Source organism: Olea europaea, chromosome 13 (assembly GCF_002742605.1).
Source record: "Olea europaea var. sylvestris chromosome 13, O_europaea_v1, whole genome shotgun sequence".
NCBI classification, from domain to species: Eukaryota; Viridiplantae; Streptophyta; class Magnoliopsida; order Lamiales; family Oleaceae; genus Olea; species Olea europaea.
The window spans coordinates 7,881,926-7,898,476 of NC_036249.1; the positions used below are offsets into that span (position 1 = coordinate 7,881,926).

Here is a 16,551-nt window from a genome sequence, read left to right on the forward strand (position 1 = left end):
ACGAAGACCTGTCTCCGGCAAGAGGTCATCCCTTTTTATTTATCAACATGCTCGTTTATGTCTCTGAACTAATAAATTAACTTTTGTCTCGTATTGTTTTATTTTTTGAATTGATTTGTTTATAAATTTTTGAGGAATGGGTTTAGTTTTTCCGCCGTCATAAGATTAGTTGAGAGACATTTATTTTGTATTGATGAAGTTTTGTTTAGTTCTATAGTTACCGACCCGTGAAATAGCCGGAAAGTTCTATTTTGGGATGTTTACAGATACTAATGGGAAGAAGAAACAGTATTGCCATTAAATATTTTGAAGTCTATTCTGCGTTTTGCGGCTTCTTCGATTGGGCTTTGGTGTTCACCATTGTATTGATATTCTGCTCGGTTCTTCCAGAAAGTAAAGATATAAAGAAAGAGAATTATTGAATTAAAAGACTATAATTGAGATGAGATTTCTGGTTGTAAAAACTACTAAAATTTTGGACAAATGAAGCGGTACAGAAATGGAGAAACCTGGTAAAAATGCAAGGTTGAAATACATAGTTTCTAATATTCAGAATCAGAACTTAGAATAGAAAAAAGAACTCTAATAATCATTTTTTGTGCACTTCATAGGACATTGACTCTTGATAATAATTTGAGGCGTATACAATTTAGTGCACTCCTGGTACGTAAGATTTGTAGTGTTTTCATTTTGGGGCTTGTTGCTTCTAAATGAAAATATTAGGAATACAAAAATATCAACTTAAAAAAGGAGAAATTATTAAAAAGACAAGTAAACTGGCTCATGTTGGGAAATTCAGAGGGCAAACTGATGCAAGAATTACATAATCCTTAAATAATTTCATAAAAAGCAACCGTAAGGTATTTCATGGGAATGAGTCTTGGGAATGTGTTCTATTTTTATAATTCCTATTATATGGTTTTGATATGAGATAATGTATGCCTTTTATCATGTCCCTAAAACTTATTTTGTTACTTCCTTCTATCTAGCAAAAAACGAAGTGTACAAGCTATGCTCACTACTAAACATAAATTGCAGGTAGAATTTAACAAAAATGGAGAAGCTATAATTATGTTATTTAGTTCATTTTCTTACCATCTTATGTCTTTTTTCTTTGAATTTAATTTGGATAAAATTGCTCTAATTATGTTCCATATTTTTTTGAATAAAAGTGCTCTAATTATGTTCCATATCATCTTACAGCCGCATTGTCTACTTCAATCATCACTGCGACCGCCAATTTCTGAATCCTTTCATTTTGAGACTCATCAATCAGGTTTTATCGCTCTTTACTTGTTATTATGTCTACGAGAAAATTTGAATCTAGATGTGCCAAAAGAAAAAGAAGGAAAAGATTGAAAAGTTGATTAAATCTCAAGAGGGAGCACTTGATAAGTTTTTTGGTAGTAGTAAACGAACACACAACGATGACATAGCTGCTGAAGAAGTGTTAAATGAGAATGACAACAATAATACAATTGAAGAAGGACATTGTGTGATGAATGAAGAGGTATCTACTGACAAAGCTAATGAACTATTTTCTGTTGACCTTGTTGACCGAGCAAATTGGGAAAATATGAATACAAATTTAAGAGATTTAATTGTAATGAAAGGTCCTGTAAGAGAAAATGATCTGACTTTTCCGAAAGATGGAGCAAATCGACACTTCTCATCCACACATTACGTTCGACGATTACCTAATGGAGAGAAATATGATAGAAAATGGTTGATATATTCAAAAAGTTTGGATAAAGTATTTTGCTTTTGTTGTAAGCTATTTAAGAATGATGGGATCAGAACCCAATTGGCACATGATGGAGTAAATGATTGGAAAAATGTTGGTGAAAAACTTAAAATTCATGAAGCAAGTTGTGACCACATCAATAACATGAATAAATGGATAGAAATGAAATTAAGATTTGAAAAGACTAAGACAATTGACAAAAGTGTGCAAGAACAAATCAATAGAGATAGAGAACATTGGAGACGAGTATTATTGAGAATAATATCTGTGGTGAAAACTCTTGCTGAGAATAATTTAGCATTTCGTGGGGACAATGAGAAGATATATCAAGAAAATAATGGTATCTTTTTAAGCATAATTCAAATGATTGCTGAGTTCAACCCCGTAATGCAAGAGCATATTCGTCGAATAAAAAGTAAAGAGATTCATTATCATTATCTAGGACACAAAATTCAGAATGAGTTGATACTTATGCTAGCGGGCGAGATAAAAAAAATAATCATTGAGAAACTCAAAATTTCTAAATACTTTTCTGCTATACTTGATTGCACTCCAGTACAAGTCACGAAGAACAAATGTCAATGATATTGAGGTGTGTAGATATTTCGACAAGTCCAGTGAAGGTTGAAGAATTCTTTTTAGGGTTTTTATTAGTTGATGATACATCATGTAAGGGGCTTTTTGAGGAATTGGTGGATGCTTTGAATAATCTAGAACTTGATATTGATAATGTCAGGGGTCAAGGCTATGATAATGGTGCTAACATGAAAGGACAACATAAAGGAGTTCAAAGTAGACTATTACAACTAAATCCTAGAGCATTCTACATTCCTTATGGATGTCATAGTCTTAATCTTGCACTTTTTGATATGTCCACTTGTTGTTCAAAAGCTAAATCTTTCTTTGGGGTGGTGCAACGTATATATACTCTATTTTCTTCATCTACTAAACGATGGAAAGTTTTCAAAGAGAATGTAACTAGTCTTACCATTAAGCCTTTGTCACAAACTCGTTGGGAAAGCCATATTGAAAGTGTTAGAGCGATAAGATTTCAAGCTCTGCAGATAAAAAAAGCGTTACTTCAATTAGCAAATGTTGATGATCCTAAGACAAAAAGTGAGGCGGAGTGTTTGGCAACATATGAAATTGACAATTTTGAATTCTTACTTGGAATGATTATTTGGTATGAAGTGTTGAATAATGTTAACAGAGTAAGCAAACAATTGCAAGCAGAAGACATGCATATTGATGTTGTTATAGACCATTTAAAAGGCCTCAATTCATTTTTCAAAAGTTATAGAGAATCTGGTTTTGAATCGGCCATGGTTGATGCTAAAGAGATTGCAAGTGAATTAGAAATTGAACCGATATTTCGTGAAAAACGGGTTATACATAGAAAAAAAACAGTTTGATGAGATTTCTTTTGAAGAAATAACACAAACAGCTGAAGAATCTTTTAAGATCAATTATTTCATATATATAGTGGATCAAGCTCTATCATCACTTCAGAATAAATTTGAGCAATTTTAGAAATATGATGATATTTTTGGATTTTTGTTTGATTTGAAAAGACTTAAGTCTATTGATGATGATGTTTTGAAGTGTTCTTGCATTAAACTTGAAAATTACTTGAAGCATAATACGATTTCTGATATTGATGGAATAGAATTATTTTTTGAGTTGAAAGTTTTAAGGGAAGCGATATCTGCAAACATTTTTGGAGCAATTGATGTATTGGATTACATTAAGAAAATGAATTGTTGTTATGCAAATGCCTGGATTGCTTATAGAGTATCATTGACTATTCCTGTCACAGTTGCCTCTGCCGAAAGAAGTTTTTCAAAGTTGAAGTTGATTAAATCTTATATTCGATCATCCATGTCACAAGAGCGATTGAATGTATTAGCTATGATTTCTATTGAAAAAAATATGTTGGACAAACTTGATGTTAGTAGTTTGATTACTAATTTTATATCTCAAAATGTGAGAAGGTTAAATCTTATGCTAGCCTAATCTTACGGGTTGTGAAAGAAGTTTTATTTTGTTATTCTATCTTTCGAATTGTATGAAGTTTTCTTTCTAATATAAAAGTGTTAATTATTCGAATATTTACATATTGTTAGACTTGTAAAATAAATTTTGTGTTGAGGGGCCCCATAATAATTAAACGGCCTAGAGCCTCTAAATTCTCAGGGTCGGCCCTACATCCAGTGCACATCAATCTTCCCAAGCTATCATTTTCCTTTAATTTTTTTAATTTGTTTAAATTAAAACTTAGCACCCCCCCCCCCCTCTCAATAAGAGTAATAAAATGCATTTTAAAATAGTATTTTGATGGAGAGTGCGTGATTAGAAAATAAGGAAAAAATTTTAGTTTATGCGTAATATTATTTTATTAAAAAATATATTGTTGAAAAATAAGAAAAAGAAAAATGTACTTTAAAAATAATGGAACCAAACAAGTACTAAATACAATCTTGTCAAAAGAAAATTCATTTTATGTATTGGGAGCCAATGTTATGAAAATAGAACATTACTCATGGACTCAACTGGGAAAATCGGGACTATTGATAATGAAAAATCGATCGAGACTGAGATATACTACATGTTCAAATTCATTTTATCAGAATGACGCCAAATTCATATTTGACAGAATTTTATTGATAGTTGTGTTAAAAATATTTTTCAACCATTCAATTACAAATTATCAAGTATAAATCTGACACCAATATGACAAAAAGAATATGTACAAGCAGCATGACACGTCGAGACTTCTATTAAGAATCGCAAGTCTGTAAACTAGGCCAATTATCTGTTAAACCTCGAACCGGACGGTCCGGAAACGGGAGCTGACCGGTTTAATTTTGAATTGGGGTTCCTTGGAAAAACAAAGGATAGAAACCGTCCACCCACTCCACGCCACCGTACACGGCCTCTCTCTTCCTCTTCCCCACCGTCCAGCCACCCTTTCCCCTTGCCACTTATTCGCCCACTATTCAGCCTTTGGGGTCACCGGATCTCTCCCCAGAAAACTCGATTTGCTTATTATAATCTTCACTGCATTTACGAAAACTTCTTGTTCAACAAAAGAACAATCTTTACCATGTCTTATGGAGGCCCAGCCGTAGGTTCAACTGCTGCGAGTGGCCCGGCAACAATAAGACAAGTGAAGCTTGAAAAGGAATGCGAATTCAGAGTTGAAGTCAGTCCTGATGCGCCACTCCGCCTCCGTCTCCTCATCGGCTCTGCCGAGATATACGGAACCGAAATACCGCCAGAGATATGGCTAACTTTTCCTCCCAGGCTTAAATTCGCTGTATACACACATATACTCATCATTTTCCTTCGAATTCATATGATTTTGTTTTGTTTAGTGTTGTTAAGGTGAAAGAATCCCAAATTGTAAATATATATATCTTATAAGTCTAAAGTTTTTTTGGTCTCCAAACATGTTATCGAGTCTGCTAAACTTTTTTCGAAAGGTTACTTTTAATTTATACTCAAACATTAACTTGGGTATTTCTAACATTGAACAAGGAAAAAAAAACTATTGTTGTAAAACTTAATTACAAGTGAACTTATTAAGCTTAGCCAAACATATATGACAATCTATGGGTATGCAGGGTTATCGATGTAGAAATTGTTATACACTCAACTGGCAAATGTTTAGATGTGTTTGCTCTAATTCGAAATTGAAATCAGGTTTTTACATGGTACGGTGCCACAATTGAAGTGGATGGTACAACTGAAACTGATTATACAGCAGATGAGGTATGATTTACCCAGTTTGTCTCTCTAGCAGCTCTCTCACACGCACCCCCACCTGCTAATATTCTTGAGTAATTATAAGTATGTTTGCTTTCTTGACCTCTAGACACCCATGATCAGTTATGTGAATGTTCATGCTGTACTGGATGCTCGAAGAAACCGTGCCAAAGCTTCACCCGGCGATTCAGATGCTTCTCAGGTACTGTCAGCTCATCTATAAACATATTAGAAACATAAATGAATGACATGTCAAGCTCATTTTGATTTATTATCAGTATTTCATCTTTTAGGACAGTTCAATTACAAATTTTCTTTTGTCTATTTCAATCCCTGTACTTTTACCTATCTTTTTAATTAACATGGGAGCTCATCCATTAAATGAAACTGTCGAAAACATATTGATCTTAGTTGGATTACAAGTATTTTCTTGAATATTGATAAGTAAAACTTTCAACTAAGCTTATGTTAATATAACTGGGAGAATTAGCTCTTTTTGGTGCCTATTTCAAACATTTATAGATTGGTGGGAATGGTTTACAAAGATATAGAAATGAGTAGTGGATAAATAGGTAGTACTTGTGGGTCCTAGGAAAGGAAATGTGTAGATAAAAGTAGGTTACATTATATAAACAATGCCAAACAAGCAATACCCATCACAAAAATTTTCATACTATGCCGTTACTTGATATTACCCCTTGAGATTAGTTTCCATTATCTGATTGATTGATTGATTGATTGTTTTCTTACTTAAAGATAAGGGGAAATTACATGAGAAAATTAGGGGCACCTGATTCCTCCCCCTCTGTGTGTGTATCACCAGAGTATGTGATATGATCCTTCCCCATTCCATATGCATTCTTTTGTGCTTGAAACACAATTTCCAGATGTGCATTTTCATATTATATTAATATCTCAACAAAATGAGGGCAGTACTCTCAGAAGCAGTGCTCTTAAGTGCCATTTGTTTACTGATGCTGTAAAGAGCCATCTAGCATGATGTTCCGCAGCTTTGCATTCTAATAAAGTTCATATTTTTCTATAATTTGTCTCTTTTATGATCAATTATTCTTATTGCCCAAGTTTTTCTGCTAAGTTCAATACCATGCATACGTTAAAACTGATGCGCACTGGGGTCTGGAAAGCAAGTATTTATTCCAGTCTATTTATCCAGGGTCCTCGGGTTATTGTTGTGGGACCTACGGATTCTGGAAAGAGTACTTTGGCGAGGATGCTTCTTAGTTGGGCAGCTAAACAGGGATGGAAACCTACTTTTGTAGATTTAGACATTGGTCAAGGATCTATAACAATTCCTGGTTGCATTGCTGCAACTCCGATTGAACTGCCCATTGATCCAGTGGAAGGAATACCTCTTGATATGCCTCTAGTTTACTTCCATGGGCACACGACTCCTAGGTAATTGACAAACAATTTTTATTGGTTTTTTATTAAAGATTACCTTTGCTCTTTTATTACATACTTCATTATGCTTGGCAATAGTCACAAAATTGCTGATTTCTATACCTTCTTTTTCGAATTTGGTGTTTTCAGTGTTAATGTTGATCTATACAAGGTACTTGTGAAGGAGCTTGCTCAAATTTTGGAGAGACAGTTTGCCGGAAATGCCGAATCTCGAGCTGCAGGCATGGTTATAAATACCATGGGATGGATAGAAAGCACTGGTTACGAGGTACTCGACTTCTTATTTTTTATCACTGCAAACTTTTTTGATGAATTAAATATGGTGTAAAATCATAAAATATGTTTTTTAATATTTTATCCTCATTTTTGGCAGTTGCTGCTCCATGCAATTGATACATTTAATGCAACTGTCGTTCTTGTTCTGGGCCAGGTATGGTCTTTTTTCTCGGTATGAAATGGAATCCTATATGTTCATCAAATAATATGATGATACCAATGTCATCATATTGGATTTTTTCTTTGTTTGATATGTTGGAATTATTATATATTTTCAGCTTTTACTGTTTAAAACTAACGACACACCTTGGAGGACCCCTAGAATGTTAGATTGTTGTAACTGCGATAAGCCCTTATGTTTCCACCCCCCACCCCTTTAGGGGAAAAAAAATGATGGACCAAGATCATTTATGCTGCTTAGTGTAATGAAGTAGGAACATGATTTATGGTGAATATATTCTCCCCAAGAGAACGCATTTTGATTTTCCCATTTGCTTTATATCTCTGATAACTTTCACTGTTGATATGCAAGTTTCTGCTATTTTTGTTAATTCATAGATTATTTTAATATGGCCTTATAACTAAATTCTCTCTGCGTCATTCAGTAATAAACAGTTCTCCATCCATCCCACGATTCAGTCCCTCGCAGGGAACTCAACATTTAAAGATGTAAAAGCTGCTACTGCTTTCACATCTTTTCTTGACAATTTACAATCCCAACCCTAGCCTGATAGTTTTGAAAAGTGGAAATCCTTCTACTTCTGGTTTGTACAAGCTGATTTCCTTGGAAAACTTTATAGAGGAAATGAAGAAAGTTACAGTTTTTTTGAACTTGACCTTTTAATTAGCCTCCATTTGGCAAAATTTATAAATTATCAAACTTCATTTTCAACCACAGATTCCTATAGACCTACAAATACAGTCTACTTATCCACGAGTCATTTCTATTTATTTATAAATTACCGTTATAAATTCTTCCCAAATGGAGGCTTAACTTTTGAGCTGAAATTAAGAGGATAGTCATGAAACTGTGGAACTCTCCCTCTCTTCCTGCAAATCGGAGGAACCTGGCTTTCTTCCACCTTATATCGCCATTTTAAGGTGATTCACGGTCATCCTTCTAATATCAGTCGAGATTGAAAATCTATTCATCATAAATTATTTGCATCTGGGTACCTCTTTAAGAGTAAAATGTCGATCTTCTTTCCATCTTTATATGCATGGACATTGTGCAGGAAAAGCTTTGCAGCATGCTAAAAGATGTTTTGAAAAACAAGCCTAATGTGGATGTAGTGAAACTTCAAAAGTCTGGTGGTGTTGTGTCGAGAAATGCAAAATTCCGTCAGAAGGCCAGGTCCCATAGAATACGGGTAATGCAAACACTTGTAGATTTCATGGAATCACGACGGTGCATGTTTGGATAAGCTTGCAAATAAGTAAAATCTAACTGTTTGACTCGGACATGTTGATATGATACTTTTTCCACATCAACTTTTTTTTGGAGACAAAAGATGAGTTATTTAAAAGTAACTCTTATGTTAGCATGTTATTGTTATCGTCATAATTAGTAACTTACGTATTCCTATTTTTAATTAATAAAAAGCATTACTTGTATTAAAACTTACTTACATACTTCTAAGTAAAATCAAAGAATAAAATGTTAAGTTAAGCCATACATGCTCTTTTCAGATTTTCATATATTAGTAGCACAAGTTTGTTTCCTTCGGAAATTCGAAATTAAGATTTAATTATAAAATTAAAATCATGTGGCCAAAGTAGTAGCACATGGGGATAAATGGCTATTTATGAGATGGAGAGAAAAAAAAAAACATCTTATAATCCCCACCCAATCATGTCCTTAATTCCATTATTGTAATGCCTTTTCTCAAAAGTACGCGACCTTTAAACATATGTTTTCTTATTCCTTTGACACATAAAGAAATGCCTTTTGTTTGGTTTTCATTGCAGGAATATTTTTATGGCCTTTCGAATGATCTCTCTCCACATTCTAATGTTGCAAATTTCAGTGACTTATGCATTTACCGAATAGGCGGAGGACCACAAGCCCCACGTTCAGCTCTGCCAATTGGTGCAGAGCCGGCTGCAGACCCTACAAGATTGATCCCTGTTAATATTAACCGAGACTTGCTCCATTCAGTCCTAGCTGTCTCATTTGCCAAAGAACCAGATGAAATTATTTCAAGGTATTGTCAGTTTCCCAGTTTCCTTTTTAAATGGGCAAATACGAGCTTGTTTTCTATCAGCTTGGTGACAACAACACATTAGCCTTTTTGTTAAACCACCTTGTCTAAAAGCTCAAGTTGTTAAAGATGGGGCCGATTTATATATCTAGATTAGTCTTCAACATGCCTTCCAATGTGCAAGTTGGATTTATTTTTTCACCAAAGGCCTCACTTGTGCAAAAATTTCATAAATGGTGGCGGTAGAACTTTGAAGACTAAAACTTGAATTCAGTCCATATGTGAGGGGGCATGCTGAAGACTGGATTCAATCATCACAGATGGGTATAGTTTTTTCCCATTTATCCTTCCTCTTATTACTGGGAACTACTTTGAGCTCATATCCAATACTTGTTGCTTAGATAAACCAAAAGGAAATGCTCTCTTAATGCCAACAAATTCAAAACTGCTTTTTTTGTGCGGAAATTAATTATTTGATTATAGGCATTATTTACATAATTTTCCTGCCTATTACAAAATAGAGGAGTCAATGTTTTGTCGAATAATTCTCTGTAACGATTTTCCTTTTTTTTTGCCAGTAATGTTGCCGGGTTCATCTGGATCACTGACATTGACTTTGAAAGGTTCAAATTTTAACACTTCTATTAGTGAAACAATTTTCGTACGTGAGCTGCTAATGTTATTAATCTTTACTCTTATGTGCCATGCTCAGCAAGAAAATCACATACCTTGCACCATCTGCTGGAAGCCTTCCCGGGAAATACCTGATTCAGGGAAGCCTGATATGGTATGAACCTTGATGTACATTGAAGCCATTTGCAAGCTCTTTTAGTTCTTATAATGCATGTGTATACTGGAGCACATTGCTTATCGTGTAATCCTGTTGGCCGTTGTTTAGACAAATTAGGTCTCTTTTAAAGTTTCTGGAAATATTATTGAAGCGGTAGTTTTTGCAATTATGTTATCTGTACAAATTTTTGCCTGTCATTTGTACGAAAATATTTGATCTTTGGTGTTTTTGGTTGTGGTAAAATCTTAATCTTTCGTCCCCTGTAAGTGCAGTATAAAACCTTCATCACTCATTACATTCGAAATAAGATAAAACCCTGTAAGAATGGGTAGAATTTATAATATTTCAGATTTCTTAGTTCGAGTCGTATAATAAAGATAAAATAGGTATATAGGACTAGGTTTCTCACCTCATCAACGAAATTGAGAGAAATTTGAGAATTCTTGTTAGTGTTTTGCGCAAGTAGACCTTAAATGTCTCAATGTCCCTTCGACGTCGACATTCACCCTATAGTAGATCGTCCAAATTATCTTTCTTAAATGTGTTGGGTGGATCTAACGGAAAAATTGAACGAAATGTGACGAAAATGACCATTTGTGCAAGAATATGTTGGCTTTAGATGCAAATGTTGAAAAGAACCAATAACCAGCTTTCGGCTAATCTAGCCTCCTTTAAAATATTCATGTGACTAAGTTTAATTAATTGGGACAAATATTGAGTTTGTCATGATAGAGGATATGTATGCCATCTTTGTACTGAGTTTATTTATTGCCTTATCACAAAACTAGGAGGAGAATGGAACGGGTTTGGGGTAGGCAGCTCATTAGTCCCGTTTAATATTATTACCATATTTGATAAAAGAAATTATAATTTAGATTTTTATCGATATCAAAGTCAATAATTAATTTTCACTATATATTTCAGAGAAAATCTTCAGTAGGGTGGTTACACCACGTGCCGAAGATCTACCTCGGTGGGTGGCCGTCCCTTGGGCGGTCGCACCACCACCATACTGAAGATTTTCTCCATATTTTATAGATTTCACAACTTTTCAATCATACATGTCACTATCTTTTATTAAAATTTGCTAAAAATCCGATTTAAATTTCAATCAAACAAGAGCTATATGTATATGTTGTGTTCCCCCTCCCTCCACCCCCCTTTAAAATTCAAATATTCTTTTTAAATAATACTAAACAGGAAAGAGAGTGAAGGGCCATCCAATACCCATCCCCTCGCCGAACCCAACAAGGCAAGGTTTCTTGCCTCGAACCCACTTTGCCAAGGGTGAGGAATTCCCGTTCATTTGGGTTGGGGCTCCACGAGTCTTGGATCGATCAAATTTTGTTCCATTCCTACTCAAAACTAACATATATTTGAACACAGAAGTGCATATATATCTTTACTCTCTTAAAAGAGAGGTTTTTGTTACTATTCATTTATGTCACAGTCGTTTTCACACTTGAATCCAATTTATCCGATTTTGCTACAGTTGTTTGTCCTTTTTTTTTTCTCCTCCTTTACATTGTTTTCCCACTTTACCCTTGAAAATCTCACCTTACACTAATTAATACATTGAGGGCTTAATGGTCACTTGTACCCACAGTTGTTGACTTTGCACAGACAAGTTTTTTTTTTAATTTTAATTTTAATTTTTTTAATTATACTATTAATATATTTTTTTTGTAAACTTTTTAAGAAATGCGTTTGATGTAACTTTAACTATTTTCGATATTCATTTAGATCAATTCGATGAGTCCATAATGTAGTTCTCAAAACGAGTTCGATAAAATATAGACAATATATTTTTTATAGATGTTGCGTTACAAAAAAATGACGAGTTATACGTATTTTTTAAATTTGACGTCAAACTATAATTGGGAATTTGGAAGGGAAAACGGCGAAATTTGACCTCGAAAACGATGTCCACCAAGCGAAGCTAGGTGGCCATGACGTGCGTGTCGAAAAGAGCTTTCTGAATTGGGGTCATGGGTTCAATTCCGATAACTGTAGCAAAACTTATAGCGAAATTAAAAAAAAAATAATAATAAATTTAGAAAAAAATAAGTCCGTAAGAAAAAAAAATAAGAAAAAAAAGAGTAAAATTAGACACTCCGCGCTGCGCGGAGTGCCTGCCAGTGAGCACTCCGCGCTGTGCGGAGTGCCTGAATTCAAATTTTTAATTTTTTTTTACTTATGTTTTTGTGTTCATTTTCAGGCTCATTACGGAATATCAAATGAAGTCGAAATATTATATTCTTAATATCGTTTTGAAGTATTCGTGACATAGTATTGCACGTCGTTCACGGTGCGTGAAACGGTCAATTATAGCAAATGTTATCGGACGTCAAAGTAGGTATGTTCAAACTATATTTCGAAATTTTCGATAATGAGCTAACTGTAAAAATTTATCGACGACTGTGCGATAATCGAATCGATAAATATTTTACATTTTCTCGAAACTCATTTTGAGAACTATATCGTAGAGATATCGAATGATTTAAATAGATATCAAAAGTAGTTAAACGGATATTAAACGTATGTGTTAAAAAATACGAAATAATTCGTTTCACAGACAAGTTTTTTTTTTAATTTTAATTTTTTTTAATTGTACTATTAATATTTTTTTTTTGTAAACTTTTTAAGAAACGCGTTTGATGTAACTTTAACTATTTTCGATATTCATTTAGATCAATTCGATGAGTCCATAATATAGTTCTCGAAACGAGTTCGATAAAATATAGACAATATATTTTTTATAGATGTTGCGTTACAAAAAAATGACGAGTTATACGTATTTTTTAAATTTGACGTCAAACTATAATTGGGAATTTGGAAGGGAAAACGGCGAAATTTGACCTCGAAAACGATGTCCACCAAGCGAAGCTAGGTGGCCATGACGTGCGTGTCGAAAAGAGCTTTCTGAATTGGGGTCATGGGCTCAATTCCGATAACTGTAGCAAAACTTATAGCGAAATTAAAAAAATAATAATAATAAATTTAGAAAAAAAATAAGTCCGTAAGAAAAAAAAGGGTAAAATTAATTCAAGCACTCCGCGCTGTGCGGAGTGCCTGAATTCAAAATTTAGATATTTTTTTTTTCTTATGTTTTTGTGTTCATTTTCAAGCTCATTACGGAATATCAAATGAAGTCGAAATATTATATTCTTAATATCGTTTTGAAGTACTCGTGACATAGTATTGCACGTCGTTCACGGTGCGTGAAACGGTCAATCATAGCAAATGTTATCGGACGTCAAAGTAGGTATGTTCAAACTATATTTCGAAATTTTCGATAACAAGCTAACTTTAAAAATTTATCGACGATTGTGCGATAGTCGAATCGATAAATATTTTACATTTTCTCGAAACTCATTTTGAGAACTATATCGTAGAGATATCGAATGATTTAAATAGATATCAAAAGTAGTTAAACGAATATTAAACGTATGTGTTAAAAAATACGAATAGTTCGTTTTTCTTAAAAAAAATCAATTATTTTATTACTATTTCGAAATTTTCGATAACAAGTTAACTTTAAAAATTCGTCGACGATTGTACGATAATCGAATCGATAAATGTTTTACATTCTCTCGAAACTCATTTTGAGAACTATATCATAGAGATATCGAATGATCTAAATAAATATCGAAAATAGTTAAACGGAGATTAAACGTATGTGTTAAAAATGCATTTTTTTAAAAAAAATTATTTCTTTATTCCTTTTTAATTCTTTTTTGTTTGACGTCAAATTTTTTTTTTTTTTTTTTTGGTTTTAACGTAAAACTTTTTAATAATCATTCTTTTATGCAAAAAATTGTATTAGGTTATTTTAAAAATTAATTTATCAAGAAGAAAAAATAACAATAAGAAAAAAATTCCTAAAAATTATCGAATTTTTTTTATATATAAATTTTTTTTAGATGTTAAAATAATTAAGATGAAAAATTTGTTGGCTCAATTTCTTGTTGCTATAATTCAAATGTATTTTTTCAAACATTATTATTTTAGTCTAAGTGATTATTTTACATATTAATGATGTATTTGATAATATTATATTCAATATAAGTAAGTCGTTTAATTAATCGAATCATTTTTTTTATTGTTGAATATCTAATTGATATAATTAAATCGTTTAATTAATCGAATCAATTTTTTATTGTTTGCAGTCTTCCTTTGTTTCCTTATTTAATATGCTAATATCTCCTTTTATAAAATTCAAGTCATGCATTGCATGGCACAAGACTAGTATATATATATATATGTATATCAACCTCTCACATACAAGTTGTACTCATAAATTCACCCATATGTGGATGCACACATTCATACTTGATAGAATCATGCTAGTCAAACAGGGACAAGTGATAAGGTTTAGGGTAGGAATTGCAGGTCACAGTTGGTTACTGCTTCTTATTTTTTTCAAACTATTCAATCGATATTTGACAATTGTCCCCCTGTTTAAAGACTCTATTCTCTAATCCTATTTGTGTAGTATATTTCTATTGAATAACAATAAAATATGAATTCAGAAGTTTTTAGTAATAAAAAAATTAAAAAAAATTATTTACTTACCTTATAGTAAAATAAATTTTAATTATCAGAGCAGTCACATGGTGTTATTGGTTGGCCTATCTGTTTTGTCTGAAAATAGATTACATCGTGATGTATGAAAAAGTGTGTCGTGGCATGTCTATATTTGTAGTTTCAATATGCAAGTTGCACTTATCAAAGGAAAATCTTAAATATACTGTTTCCCATCATTTAAAAATTTGACTTGTTTAGACTAAACAAAAAAAAAGGGTTAATTTAACAAACGGTCACTGAACTATAGAGAAAATTACAAAATGATCATTGAAGTTTAAAACTTTCAGTAACGGTCACTTAAGTTTTGGAGCGCTTTCAAAAATGGTCATTGAAGTTTAAAAACTTGCCAAAACGATCACTGAAGTCTAAAAACTTTCAGAAATGATCACTAAAGTTTAAAAACTTTTAGAAATGCTCACTTAATTTTTTTTTCCAATTTTCTGGACTACTTTTGCGACAACTTTTCTATCATTTTCGACCACTGATACCACCAAATTTTGATACCGTTGAAAAGCCCACAATGTCCTCTTCCATTTTGGGTGATTTTTGCGGCAATTTTCCTGTGAATTCCGACCACCAAACCGACTAATTTTGGGTGGTAATTGAAGAGGAGATTGTAGGCTTTCCAACGGTATCAAAATATGGCAAAATTGATGGTCGGAAATTGCCAGAAAGTTGCCGTAAAAGTCGCCCAAAAAACTGGAAAATTTGCCATGATTTTCGCCTTTTCGGGTAGCCAACTTTGTGGGTTTATTCCGGCCGACTCCTTTGGAGTTTAGGGGATATTTTTCATGGTAATTGAAGAGAAAATTGTAGGCTTTCCAAAGGTATCAAAATCTGATGGTATTGGTGGCCGGAAGTTGCTGGAAAGTTGCCTCAAAGTAGCTCATAAAATTTGAAAAATCTGCCAGGATTTTCGCCTTTTCGGGTAGCCAATTTTGTGAGTTTATTCCGGCCAAATTCTTTGGATTTTGGGAGAGATTTTTGATGATAATTGAAGATGACATTGTAAGCTTTCCAACGGTATCAAAATCCAGTGGCATTGGTGGTCGGAAGTTGTCGAAAAATTGCCTCAAATGTAGCCTAAAAAATCAGCCCACATTTTCGCCTTTTTAGATAGCCAAATTTGTGGGTTTATTCCGGCCAAATCTTTTGGAGTTTGGGGGATATTTTGGATGGTAATTTAAGAGGACATTGTGTGCTTTCCAACGATATCAAAATCCGGCAATTTTGGTAGTCAGAAGTCATCGAAAAATCATCGCAAAATTGGCCCAAGAAATTTGGACAGATTTTCCTATTTTTTGGGTGAATTTTGCAACGATTTTCTGGTCAAATCCCTTGGAATTATGGGGAGATTTTGGATGGTAATGGAATAAGAGATTGTGGTCTTTCCAACGAAATTTGATGATATCGGTGATCGGAAGTAGCCGAAAAATTGCCGCAAAAGTAGTCCAAAAAACTTAAATTTCGGTGACCATTTCTGAAAGTTTTTAAACTTCAGTGACCATTTTTAAAAGCGCTTGGAAACTTAAGTGACCGTTACTGAAAGTTTTAAATTTCATTGATCGTTTTGTAATTTTTGCCTAAGTTCAGTGACCATTTGTGAAATTAACCCAACAAAAAAATATTCTTTATTTATGTTTTTTTATGGAAGATAAAAAAATATATAAATGTTTCACTATTTGAATTTTACAAAATAATAATAATAATAATAATAATAATAATAATAATAATAATAATAATAATAATAATAATAGACAATAAAC

At 33.0% G+C, this 16,551-nt stretch overlaps 2 protein-coding genes across 3 annotated transcripts; both read left to right on the forward strand.

Annotated features, from left to right (window-relative positions):
• Window positions 1–499: 499 nt before the first annotated feature.
• Window positions 500–3,757, forward strand: LOC111408394 (zinc finger MYM-type protein 1-like). The gene is made up of 6 exons (XM_023038160.1): window positions 500–525; window positions 612–663; window positions 1,204–1,276; window positions 1,437–2,299; window positions 2,419–3,129; window positions 3,275–3,757. Exons 1-6 carry the CDS (start codon window positions 500–502, stop codon window positions 3,755–3,757), a joined length of 2,208 nt encoding a protein of 735 aa, XP_022893928.1.
• An 800-nt stretch (window positions 3,758–4,557) lies between these two features.
• On the forward strand, window positions 4,558–10,457 carry LOC111407478 (protein CLP1 homolog). 2 transcript variants are annotated; one of them, XR_002705115.1, is made up of 11 exons: window positions 4,558–5,060; window positions 5,447–5,515; window positions 5,619–5,711; window positions 6,684–6,925; window positions 7,061–7,199; window positions 7,305–7,361; window positions 8,443–8,577; window positions 9,176–9,411; window positions 9,655–9,732; window positions 9,987–10,031; window positions 10,121–10,208. XR_002705115.1 is itself a non-coding variant. In XM_023036975.1 (10 exons), the coding sequence occupies exons 1-10, from the start codon at window positions 4,848–4,850 to the stop codon at window positions 10,206–10,208; spliced, it is 1,317 nt and encodes a 438-aa protein (XP_022892743.1). In that variant the 5' UTR covers window positions 4,560–4,847; the 3' UTR covers window positions 10,209–10,457. The 2 variants fall into 2 exon arrangements, 1 of the variants encoding a protein (XP_022892743.1); XM_023036975.1 differs by lacking the exon at window positions 9,655–9,732 and having other exon boundaries at window positions 4,560–5,060; window positions 10,121–10,457.
• The last annotated feature ends 6,094 nt before the right edge of the window (window positions 10,458–16,551 follow it).